This window comes from Populus euphratica, unplaced genomic scaffold (genome assembly GCF_000495115.2).
Source record: "Populus euphratica unplaced genomic scaffold, PopEup_1.0 scaffold61.1, whole genome shotgun sequence".
NCBI classification, from domain to species: Eukaryota; Viridiplantae; Streptophyta; class Magnoliopsida; order Malpighiales; family Salicaceae; genus Populus; species Populus euphratica.
Window position 1 is genome coordinate 267,392 of NW_011499941.1, and position 11,812 is coordinate 279,203.

Sequence of the window (11,812 nt, forward strand, 5' to 3'; positions counted from 1 at the left end):
TCCTTCTTGGAAAGTATATCCATTATAAATCTAAATCTATATAATGTATACACAAAAACCGAGTTAGGAATTTTTCCTATTTTATCTTTCAAGATAAATTATTAACTCATGTGTGTGTATAAGTTAAAATGATGTTTCAATCCAAATAAATAACATAAAATGTAAAAATAATAATAATTTAAAGTACGTAAAATTTAAAAAAATAATAGACATATTATAATAATTTTTATAATAAATCATATCAATCTAATAATACTCTAGTTAAGATATCAAATTATCCATTTCTTAGCAAACATGTAAATAACATCAATTTTAAATGAGTTAAAATTATTTTTATGTTCCAAAATATAGCTAAATGCATGAGTTTTACTATCCCATCATTGAATCTAAAATTTAAATCTTCCAATTGAAAATCTATTATTGAGTTAAATATATCATAATGATAATGTTGATAAATTATCATTGATCCTTGTTATAGGCATAAACAACCTATAACTTTTTAATATAAAGCATTCATACGTAGTATATCAATCTCATATTGTGTACAAATAGATTGCACATATGCAAAGAAAAGATTATATCATCTCTCAAAGTTTAAAGCAATACTTTAGTAATTGATAATTCATTGTATTTAAGATGTCAAGAGATTTTTGCTGCAACACTTGACAAAATAAATCAATAATTTCTATTATTTCATACATCAAATATAAAATAAATATAAATTCAAAAGATTTTATCACAATCAAACAACCATCAACTTCTTCACATATAGAGTTAGAAGATCCTTCTTGAACCATACTTTAAAGTATAAGTTGCACTATACATATCTATTAAGCTGTAAATACAATCAAAACGAGAGCTTCATTAAGTAGTTCCTCTTCAATGTAAATTATCGATTTAATTAGCCCATTAATTAGTCTTGCATTCTGTGGTAGCTAAAACTCTAATTTATAAAAATATACAAATCTAATTATTTGTATTTAGAATTTATGTGGTTTTTAATAAACAACAAATGTAGTTTTTTTTATTGAATTTTGGGTTATTGAAAAATTTATGTGATTGTCTCATGATCGATTACTAAAAATCAAGGTAGGTGGGCTATTGAATTTTTTATAATCTATGTTTCTTTTACCTATGCTATAGCCTCATAGTTTACGTGATTGTCTCATGACCAATTATATCATAACCTTCTTTACTTCTTCATCCTTATGTATACATCTCTATAAATATTTTAAATATTTATAAGTATTTATCTTTTTAACAAGAAATTGGAAACGTCTCATCTTCCTAGATTTTATCTCTCTAAATAATTTAAGTTTCAAAAATACAAGTTTAATATAAAATTTATATAAATAAAATTTAAAAAATATTTAAGTTTATAAAATATTTATTCTCACCCGTCATTTAAATAAATACTATATTTACTTAAATTTTAAAGTGTTTTTCTTACCTTATCCCGCAAATGAAAAATGCTCCCAATCTTTCTACAGCCTCGTCGCACATGCTTTTCAAGAGGCCATTGAGGAATGGAAATTTCACGTAGAAAATGTATACATACATATTGTAAACACACGCAAATGTACGCGCTACGGTCAAAATAATAAAAATAAAATATCCTTTCCTCTTTGTCTGGAAGGTTATTACGAGGGTAATCGTGGTTTTTGCATGCCTGGTATGCATTATCATGGAGAGCAAAAGTCAAACAAGATTCCTTCAAAAATCTAAGCTAGGACCTTCCGCGTAGCGTATTGGCGTGCCTTGCACAGAAACTTCAATGAAATATGAACAGAATGACAGGATGCGATGTTTCTCCTCCTCTCTGCAGGCATGAAATTGTTGACTCTTAACTACATGCCAAGGTGCTTCAGCTCTGAAACTTAAACGCTGCTAGACGGTCAAACGGGATTATCCCAATATTCCTTGGACACCAAACAAAAGAAGGAAATATATATGGATGTATGTATGTGCGGACCGATAAAATCTTTCTCGGAGAGCTAATGCTTTATTTGGGCAATCGACGATCTCCCAATTTCAAAGTGATGACCGTAAACGCGGGCGGACCTTAACGAGAAGAAGCAGTCAAGCATCCCCTGTTGTAATCTCCCTGTGATTTCTCCATATTCATTTCCAAACTGGCTTCTATATGCGTGTGTGTGTGTGCAAGAGTGAAGAAAGTAATTAAAATTCTCATTTCATCCCCGTCTTTCTTTCTAATGAATCGTACGTACAGCTAGCGACAACAAATGGCTGCCCAGAATCCATATTCGATCATCCCTCTCCTCATTATTATGTTATTCAACCTTGCACATCTAGCTTTCACAGACAACATGTCGTCATTCACTTTTGAGAGATTTGTTGATGATGATCATGAGAAGCTCCTGAGTTTCAGAGGCGATTCATCTATCTATCTTGAAGCTCTACAACTTACTCCTGAGACCCCCAATGATGCTCATAGTTGGAAACAAAAAAATGCATCTGGCCGCATCATGTATCATAAACCTTTCAGGTTCTGGATCGGTGATGGTGGGGACGAGTACAGATTAGCCTCCTTCAACACCACCTTTGTCATTAACATTTACAGAGAAAGAGACTGGGAGGCTGGTAGTGGCCTGGCTTTTCTTATAGCTCCAAATGCTAGCATACCCGAAGCAAGTTACGGGCAATATCTAGGCCTGACCAATGCCTCCACTGATGGTAACACTGCAAACCACTTTGTGGCTATAGAGTTTGACACGGAAAAGCAAGATGACATCGAAGATCCAGATCATAACCATATCGGGTTCAATATCAACTCCATTCGGTCAAAAAATGCCACCTCTCTAGACAAATATAACATCACACTCTCTCCTGATCCACCAGGAGTTAACTACACTGTTTGGGTTGATTATAACGGCACCTCCAAATTGATGCAGGTGTACATGGTGAAAGAAGGAAATCAAAAGCCTGGAGAGCCTCTCTTGAACGAGACCATAGACCTCAAAGAGTACCTGAAAAAAGAATCCTACTTTGGTTTTGCTGCTTCCACTGGTGATCCACGGATTGAATTAAACTGTGTGCTGAAATGGAGCTTACAGATAAATAATCAACCCGATGAGAAAAATGATGAGAAATGGTGGAAGATTGCTGCTGGGGTTTGCGTCTCAGTAGTGATGATAATCTTTATATTTGTGGTATGTGGAGTTGTTTTTGTGAGGAAAAGGAGATCAAAAGCAAGTCTAGAGGAGGCCACAGAGTTTGATACTTACATCTTGAAATGGTTGCCTGGGATGCCAAGAGAGTTCAAGTACAAGGAGTTGAAGAAGGCTACCAGCAATTTCCATGAAAGTTTGAAGCTCGGGGAAGGAGGATTTGGGATCGTTTATAAAGGCGTCCTGCTCCTCAATGATAAGGCTGATGATGGTACTACTACCACGATTACTGAAATTGCTGTCAAGAAATTCTCCAGAGACAGCATAAGAGGCAAAGATGATTTCTTGGCCGAGCTAACCATCATTCATCATCTTCGCCACAAAAATCTCGTCCGCTTAGTGGGTAATTATCGAATATTTTGGTTCTTATTCTTTCTTTTGTCTAATCATTTTGCATAAAATTTAAGTCCATGATCTCGTTCATTGGATAAGCACTTGGCTATTCGAATTATTTAATTTGAATGGACCACCAGATATTTCGATTGCATATTAATTGATTGCATTGTCAAATATAACAGTGGGGGGGCTGTTGAGTAAACAAGCAACAGTAGTCAAACCCACATGCTTCCCTCTTGCAATTCCTTGCTTCAAATTTCCTTTTTTTTCCCTAATTTTCTTCTGTTCATAGGTCACACAGTACTATACATATACCAGGTCTAGAAAAATAAGAATTAGTTTAGTGTTATGTTGACATAGTAAAGCATGAAAGGAAAGATATATCGCTGCCATTAATATTTCACAGGCAAGGCAAGGCAATGACCTTGTCCTATGATTTTAAATTAATGTTGTATCTCATCTTGTTTAGCATTAGCATGCAATTCGCAGCAAATCTGTCTTTCTTTAGAAAAACGAACTACAGCAAGAACGACTTTATAACCTCTGTCTTTGTTCAGGGTGGTGCTATGAGAAAGGGAAGCTTCTATTAGTTTATGATTTCATGCCAAATGGCAGCCTGGAGAAACACCTACAGAAGGGTCCAGAGCAGGACACTCTAAATTGGAATCGTCGCTACAGGATACTTGTAGGGGTTGCATCGGCATTACATTACCTGCACAATGAGTATGACAAGAAAGTTGTCCACAGAGACATCAAAACCAGCAATATCCTACTTGACGCGGACTTTAATTCCCGCCTAGGTGACTTTGGCCTTGCTCGAGCCTTGGAAAATGAAAAGAATTCATATAATGAGCTTGGGCTAGGTGGAGTTCCAGGTACCATGGGTTATGTTGCTCCAGAATGTTTCCACACGGGCAGGGCTACCCCTGAATCTGACGTGTTTGGTTTTGGAGTGGTGGTTCTTGAGGTTGTGTGTGGTAAAGGTCCAGGGACAAAGATCCATCACAACCAGCATCTTTATTCTATGGTTGATTGGGTCTGGACCTTACATCGTGAGGGACGCATACTAGAAGCTGTAGATGAAAACCTCAGTAACGATTTTGTGCACGACGAGGCTAATAGACTATTACTACTGGGATTGGCTTGTTCTCATCCTATCGACAGTGAAAGGCCTAAAACAGAGACCATAACCCAGATCGTATCAGGAACTTTGCCTCCGCCTCACGTACCTCCAATCAAGCCTGCCTTCACTTGGCCTAGCATGAGCACCACTGACAGCACAACTGGTTCCCTCTCCAGCATGACATCATCTTCTCGAAGTTACGCCAGAACACAAAGTGGAATCAAATTGCGGAGGACTACGTCAAGTCTCCGAGTTTAGATCCTAATCTCTGAGCTTCCGTATTCTTGGGAAAGCTACAAAGTTTCTGCTTAAGGTAGCACGCCGTCCTAGTTTTTCCAATGGCATTGTTTTTCTGCCTAGCAATTTTTTCTGCATTTCCAGAGATCATGCTTCTTATTGATCTAGTTTTTGTAATTTTCGTGTCTTACGTTACTGCGCTAGATCTTCATTTTCTAACAATCACCCTACAGTCCTGTTGATCTATACTTGTTCTTATAATAATGAGGAATCAAAACACTGTAATCACGTGCTTGATTTCCAGGAACTGTTGTTTGGCGTAGTTTAATAGCCGCCATTTCAAACATTACTGTAAAGAAAACAATAAGATTGCAGTACATCAAGTCCATATCAGTTAGCAAGCATCTTGTGATCGATGTGCCTGAATTGATTAAAATTGATAATGCTGGATCAGATCATTAACAAATACACGTCCTGTTTTAGTAAATTTCAAACGAATGGAAAAAAAATCGAGTTCCCATTGATCTGCATCCTCATAAGAGTTGAATTCGGTCTAAAGATGAAGTTCAACTAGAGTGCAAGAATAAACAAATATCTCAGGCAGATCCTTGAAGCAAGGCATACTTCATCAGGAACTTCTTTTGATTACAACCTAGCATATCGCTCAAGCTACAATCTAGTTTCCTCTGTTTCAAAAGTTTGTGCCTTGACTCCAAGGTCTTCTTCAAACCATGCTGAAAGAAGTTGGGGTAATCAACAACTTCATCTATTTGCCTTCCCATTACTTCCACCAAGAACTTGATATGAGGTTCCAGTGAATTCTTGATACTCTTTATCAAAATAGGGGGATAACCAGTCACCAAAGCTGCAATTTGTCTATCATTAAATCCACATCTCCTTAGATAAGCAAAATTGGGTTTCAGAATCTTGTTGACATCTCTACAAAGAACTTCGGGGAAGTTCATGACCACCGTTTGAAGATCCAGCTCTGTCAGTCCAACTGACTTGAGAAAATCTGAAGTGGGGCGTAGCCTCTTTTCAACGCTATAACCTGTTATAAAGGGGTGTTTCACCAAGACTTTACCAATCATCCCATCTTTGGTAAGGCCAAGAGAAGTGAGAAAATCAACAATTTCTTTGAGCTTGGAATCAATGCTGTAGCTGACGAGCCTTGGGTTGAGCAATAAAATCCTGCCGAGTTGCTTTTCAGGGACCCCTATTGCCTGAAAGAATGCCAAAAGGGGGCAGAGCTTCTCTTCAACACTATGAGACAGTATGTGAGGGAACTTGGTAATGGCGGAAGCAACTTCACGAGGTTTAGAACCGAGGGTAGCCAGACACTCAACCATGGGGATGAGCTTCTCATTGAGACCAAGAGTAAGTATTTTGGGACACTTTGAAATAATTGAAGGGAGCTTTCTCTCTTGAATGCCAATGGTTTTCAGGTAAGCCCAGTTTTCAGATGCCCTATCCCTCTGGGTGTCTTGCAGCCGCTTGCACTTGCGGAACATTTCATGGATGGTGTTATCATCAAAACCTCTATCCCTGAAGAACCAGAGGAGGCTGCTATTACCATTTTGAGAGGTAGCCATTTCCATATCGGCTGAGAAGAAAAGAAGCGATTGTAATTATTATAAGAGTATAGTAGAGGGGCGAGAAAACAGAGAGAAGGGGAAATGAATAAGAATATCAAGGGATGAAGAGAACATTAGAAGACATGAGCAAAGGACTCGAATGGTGCAGTGTGGAAGGCCGTGAGGGGGTTGAAGATTAACTGGAGAGCCTGGATTGTGCTGGCCTCGCCGAGGCTGGTAGTTTTAGCATTGCAATGCAACAAACATGGTAAGTAATAGCAATTACTAAAAGTTAAAGCATCTGATATGAGAATGGTGTTTGTATCGATTATCCTTTTGGGTGTATGGTTTTACTATTACTTTACGTTATTTACTTTATAACAGGTCAATTGCAGTTGAATTGAAACAAAGAGAAGGCAGATAAGCGATGTTTTAAGAGGAAAGAATCAAGTAATTTATATGAAATGGATGGTGTCAGACAGCTCTCTGACTGTCGATGAACACGGCAATAACTTAAGAGGATTTAAGCCAAGGATGATGAAACAAGTAATATAACGAATTCCCATTCCAATTCCATTTCGCAGCGCTACATCTGAATAATAAATCAAATAAAAAGAAAAGACAATAATATGGAGATGAAGACGAGAGAGCGGCCTGACCTTGAAAGCAGGACATGAACAAGTTTATCACTCAAACTGTGAGTGTGTGAGGGCAGGGGAAGGGAGGGGAGGGGAGGGGAGCAGCGCAGCTTTTGATTTCCCTTAAAAAATAGTAATTCCTGAGCTTGCACTTGCCTTATCTTCTTCTTCTGCGACTGTTTCTGGAACAGCAGGAGCTCGTATTTCTATTCCAGCCAACCTGTAGTCCGCTACTACTACTCTACTAGTAGCAGAACAGGCCCGGCCCGGCCCAAGGATTAGGATTTGGAAAGTACAGCAATAGCCCTTGCAGTTCATATGAAAATACCAATTTCGCCTCCTCGCTTCTTATCTGGTTCGTTTTGTAATGTTCGTTGTCAAAAACCCTAAAAATAAAATTAAAACCCCCCCCCTCTCTGTCTCTCCTCAAAATCAAATCGAATCAATCAATCCATCCGGGAAATGGCATCATCATCATCTCAATCTCGAGTCTTGAAGCTACTACATTCTCACTCACACACCTCTCTGTCACAAATACTGCGTCGTTTCTGCAGCTCCGTTAAAGGATCAACTACTGGTGCTACTTTCAATTTCGATGATGAAAAAGAGAGGAGATTGCAGAACCAGAACCCTCCGGATCCCATACCGAATAGGCCTTTAAGAGGTGAGAGACCTAACCTTAACAGTAATCATAACTCTGGCAATATAGGAGGGGGAGGACCTAACCTTAACAGTGATCATAGCTCTAGCAATAAAGGAGGAAGAGGACCTAAGTTTAACAAGAACACTAACAGACCCGCCCGCCCCCAACCATCTCACCCTCCCTCAACAACCTCTCCTTTTAATCTTCAACCCCAGACCCAGACTCATGATTTTAATCGTATCTCTGATGATGCTTTTCTCGATAAATTCAAGCTTCGTCCTGACCATAACAACAACGTGAACAAGGATGCTGCCGCTGCTGATACTAAGGCTGCTGCTGCTCCTCTTCCTCCCAAAAATGAACAAGGAAACAGCGCCTCCACTTCCGAGCCCTCACAGGATGCTGAACAAATCTTCAACAAGATGAAGGAAACTGGGCTCATCCCCAATGCTGTCGCCATGCTTGATGGCCTTTGCAAAGATGGCCTTGTCCAGGAAGCCTTGAAACTCTTCGGCACTATGCGCGAGAAAGGCACTATCCCTGAAGTTGTTATTTACACTGCTGTTGTTGATGGCTTTTGCAAAGCCCACAAGTTGGATGATGCCAAGAGGATTTTCAGGAAAATGCAGTCCAATGGCATCACTCCTAATGCTTTCAGCTACGCTGTATTGATTCAGGGACTCTCTAAATGTAACCTCTTTGATGATGCCATCGACTTCTGTTTTGAAATGCTGGAGCTCGGTCACTCTCCCAATGTTACCACCTTTGTTGGATTGATTGATGGCTTGTGTAGGGAAAAGGGAGTCGAAGAAGCCAGGACTGTTATTGGAACATTGCGCCAAAAGGGATTCCATGTTCATGACAAAGCCGTTAGAGACTTTTTGGACAAAAACAAACCACTTTCTTCCTCTGTTTGGGATGCTATTTTTGGGAAGAAACCTTCACACAAACCTTTTTGACTTTTCTTTGTGCTATTGTAATGCTTTGCAAGTTTTCTTTTCTTATTGTCTTCCTCTACTCTGTATTTTTGGCTCTCGCCTATGCGTTTCAGGCGAGGCGAGGCACAGCGCCTTTATTAGCCTCAGGCGTTGGATTTCAATGAAGTGAAGCCTAGGCGACCGCCGACGGCATTAAGCCTTGTATCTGCTTGAAGTTTTTCTTTTTCGGTAGGTTTTTTTTTTAACTTATTTATGTTTTGATCTATTTATCTATTTTTTCACTTGATATTTAATTTTGTTTTTTAATCCATATGGCTTACTACTTTAAATTATTATTTTTGGTTATAAGAGTGAAAAATATAACTTTATATGATTATATTATAATATTTTATATTTTCTTGATCTAATCTCAACTAGTAAGATATATATTTTAGATTTATATGATATAATATAATATTATTATTTTTTTAATTTATAGCATATCTAATGCATTCTGTACTTGTGATAATCACTTGCAAACAAAGCAACCTCAGTAATTTGTACAGAAAAGATTAAAAGAATACAAGAAAAAAAGGAAATCTCAAAATTTTATTACAAATGCAGAATTATATGGATAAATAATAAGTAGTTTCACACCACTCAGGGAATCTCTTTCACATTCTGTTTTCAGGCACTGAAAACAGATCAAAATAATCATTTAGGGTACCATACAATCATGAAAAGCATCATAATCAAACTTCCCGATGAAGTCGCATGCTTTCACTTTTATTCTTTTAGTGAGTTCATCCAAAACCCTCCCATTTTCAGAGTTTATCCCCGCCCAAATGTTCTTCCTCTTTATCTTCATCTCCTCCCCCATCTTCTATCTGATTTTCCCCTTATTTGACCCTCCAAACATTTCTATGTTTCGCAAAGTACGAGTAACAAGTTGCATCTGTTGTTGTTACTGGTAAAACATGGAGGCATGGTCATTTTGTGGTGATGTTTATTGTGGAGGATTCAGGTTAGGAAGGAGCAGGATCCTGCAATCCTTCGTTTGTAGGAGTGTCCACTCTGAGTATCTGGCATAAGAGGAACAAAGAATTCCCAACCTGCTTTGATACCAAATAATGCCAGCAACATTGTGGACTCGTGATAATCACTTGCGAACAAAGCAATCTCAACAATTTGTACAGAAAAGATTAAAGGTTTAATTTTATCACCACCTCCGCTCATGGAATTACAAATCTCTAACAAATAGTTTTACAATTAACTGTCACTTGATACTTGAAATAGTTTTTGACCATTATATTAACAATTACAAATCTCTAACAAATAGTTTCAAATCTCTGCTTTGTGGCATGCTACATGTAGAATTACCATCTTCAAACAATATACGCTTGCAATATATTGCATTTGTAACGTGAAAGATATTCAAGGCATTATGAATTTGTGATTAATGCTGGCTTGTACTTTGGGGTGGGTAATATTAGTTCATGAACTTGTTGTAAGCCATAAATTTTGACCATGTGGTATGGATTCATGATATAAATTTGTTGAACGACAAAGTCGAGAAACCAAATGAGTGTACATGCAAAAGACGATACCTCCTAACTCGTTACTCTACAGAGGTAAGGTGAGAAGACAAGACTGGGGCGGATCCTGAAGGCTGTGCATGCAAAAGATCATCTTGCAAGACTTCTAATTGTTAGTGTGTTCCTTTGGGGGTGGATTGCAGCAATCCCAACAGAACTTGCAAGTGCTATGATGGACAAAAAAAAGAAAGAGTTTGAATAGACGAAAGCATGGAGTTGCAGAGAAGATGGGTCCCGAGGGCTGTACATGCACCAAAGGCTGGATTTGCAAGACTCTAAAATGGGAATGTGGTGGATACAAGGTCGATTGAAACAAGAGTGATTTATGCATATACAGAAGAAGCATAGAGCGCCAAGATGATTCATGCTTGAATGTGCAGAAGCATAGAGTTGCAGAGCCTGCAGGTGAGACTGAAATCTGGACTTTAAAATCACAAGTTAGTTATAAAACTGAGTTAAAATCTTGATTTAATCAGAAGGTATAATCTTTTAACTTTGGACTTATGGGTTATAATAGAAGAGATTAGGGAATTGGAGGAGGAAAATGCTTGTTTTTACTCGTAATAATGAGCAGTCTGATGCATCTGCCACCTTATTTCATCAGCCAAATTCTTAATTCTTATAAAATCTTGAAAGAGATCCTTTTCAGATTTGGTCGGCCTTTATTTATCTTTTTCTATCCGCTTCACGTCAAACAGGTCCTCCGGCTTCGGCCATCTCCCCTTTCCATGTTATAGACTCCCAAAAAAATAAAAATAAAATAAAAAAATCCATATTATAATGCTGATCGGGTTGAGTCCATCTATTGACTCACGAAACTCGTATTCAAAATAAAAAATAAAAACTCAACAAACATTATTTAAAAAATTGAATTTGATTTCGAATAGCTACGTTTCGAAGAATTAAGGATGCCATTCGCATGTTCTTTTACATTGACTTCTTCGTTTTTTTTCTTTTAAAATAAATAAATAAAATTACATTGATGATAGTCTGACATTTATATAAATAGTAAGAGTCGAGGAGCCTATTGCGGAGCAGTTTGGGTTTGGCACAGCTTTTATCAGCTATAAAATATCATTTCTAAGATAAGAACCAAGTGTTAGGAGAGTCCCGATGAGTTGTTCTTGCTGTTAAAAATTATTTTTAAATTTTTAATTTCTAATTAATTTTTAAAATTTTTTAAATTATGTTAATATATTAATATAAAAAATAAAACTAAAATATAATTTTAAAAAAGATGAAATGATTTGAAAAATATCAATTTTATATTCAAGAAAGGGTTATTTGTTAACATGCAGCCAAGAGAGAAGTTTATAATAATAATAATACTAATTAATTAATTAAAATCCCAAGAAGTGAAATAATTGAGGACCAGGCAGAATGTGGGGTCGGCGCCGGCCCATCAACCCCGCCGTATTCAGGACATAAGTTGCGACACACTCACTTATGCAAATCTAATGTACACTGTATGCATGTGATGACGTGTGGACTTTTAATTTATTTTCCTTTCTCCTTGCCAATTATCAATATTAATTAATAAACACATAAAAGAATCGACACT

General features: G+C 37.4%; 3 protein-coding genes across 4 annotated transcripts; 2 read left to right on the forward strand and 1 right to left on the reverse strand.

Annotated features, from left to right (window-relative positions):
• The first annotated feature begins 1,657 nt into the window (after positions 1 to 1,657).
• On the forward strand, positions 1,658 to 5,465 carry LOC105137002 (probable L-type lectin-domain containing receptor kinase S.5). Its single transcript, XM_011042546.1, has 2 exons — positions 1,658 to 3,531; positions 4,082 to 5,465. The coding sequence occupies exons 1-2, from the start codon at positions 2,244 to 2,246 to the stop codon at positions 4,903 to 4,905; spliced, it is 2,112 nt and encodes a 703-aa protein (XP_011040848.1). The 5' UTR covers positions 1,658 to 2,243; the 3' UTR covers positions 4,906 to 5,465.
• Positions 5,299 to 7,299, reverse strand: LOC105137001 (uncharacterized). 2 transcript variants are annotated; one of them, XM_011042545.1, is made up of 3 exons: positions 7,118 to 7,298; positions 6,592 to 6,692; positions 5,299 to 6,487 (listed from the first exon to the last, which is right to left on the reverse strand). In XM_011042545.1, exon 3 carries the CDS (start codon positions 6,480 to 6,482, stop codon positions 5,481 to 5,483), a length of 1,002 nt encoding a protein of 333 aa, XP_011040847.1. In that variant the 5' UTR covers positions 6,483 to 6,487; positions 6,592 to 6,692; positions 7,118 to 7,298; the 3' UTR covers positions 5,299 to 5,480. The 2 variants fall into 2 exon arrangements, with proteins under 2 accessions (XP_011040847.1, XP_011040846.1); XM_011042544.1 differs by lacking the exon at positions 6,592 to 6,692 and having other exon boundaries at positions 7,118 to 7,299.
• A 126-nt stretch (positions 7,300 to 7,425) lies between these two features.
• On the forward strand, positions 7,426 to 8,881 carry LOC105137003 (pentatricopeptide repeat-containing protein At4g38150). The gene has a single exon (XM_011042547.1). It carries the CDS (start codon positions 7,559 to 7,561, stop codon positions 8,696 to 8,698), a length of 1,140 nt encoding a protein of 379 aa, XP_011040849.1. The 5' UTR covers positions 7,426 to 7,558; the 3' UTR covers positions 8,699 to 8,881.
• Positions 8,882 to 11,812: the final 2,931 nt, after the last annotated feature.

Bases quoted from the DNA above. Each gene is read 5' to 3' on its own strand.
- LOC105137002 (XM_011042546.1), top strand. From the start codon at position 2,244: ATGGCTGCCCAGAATCCATATTCGATCATCCCTCTCCTCATTATTATG. The intron at 3,532-4,081 runs GTAATTATCGAA...GTCTTTGTTCAG, and splicing joins AAATCTCGTCCGCTTAGTGG to GGTGGTGCTATGAGAAAGGG.
- LOC105137003 (XM_011042547.1), top strand. From the start codon at position 7,559: ATGGCATCATCATCATCTCAATCTCGAGTCTTGAAGCTACTACATTCT.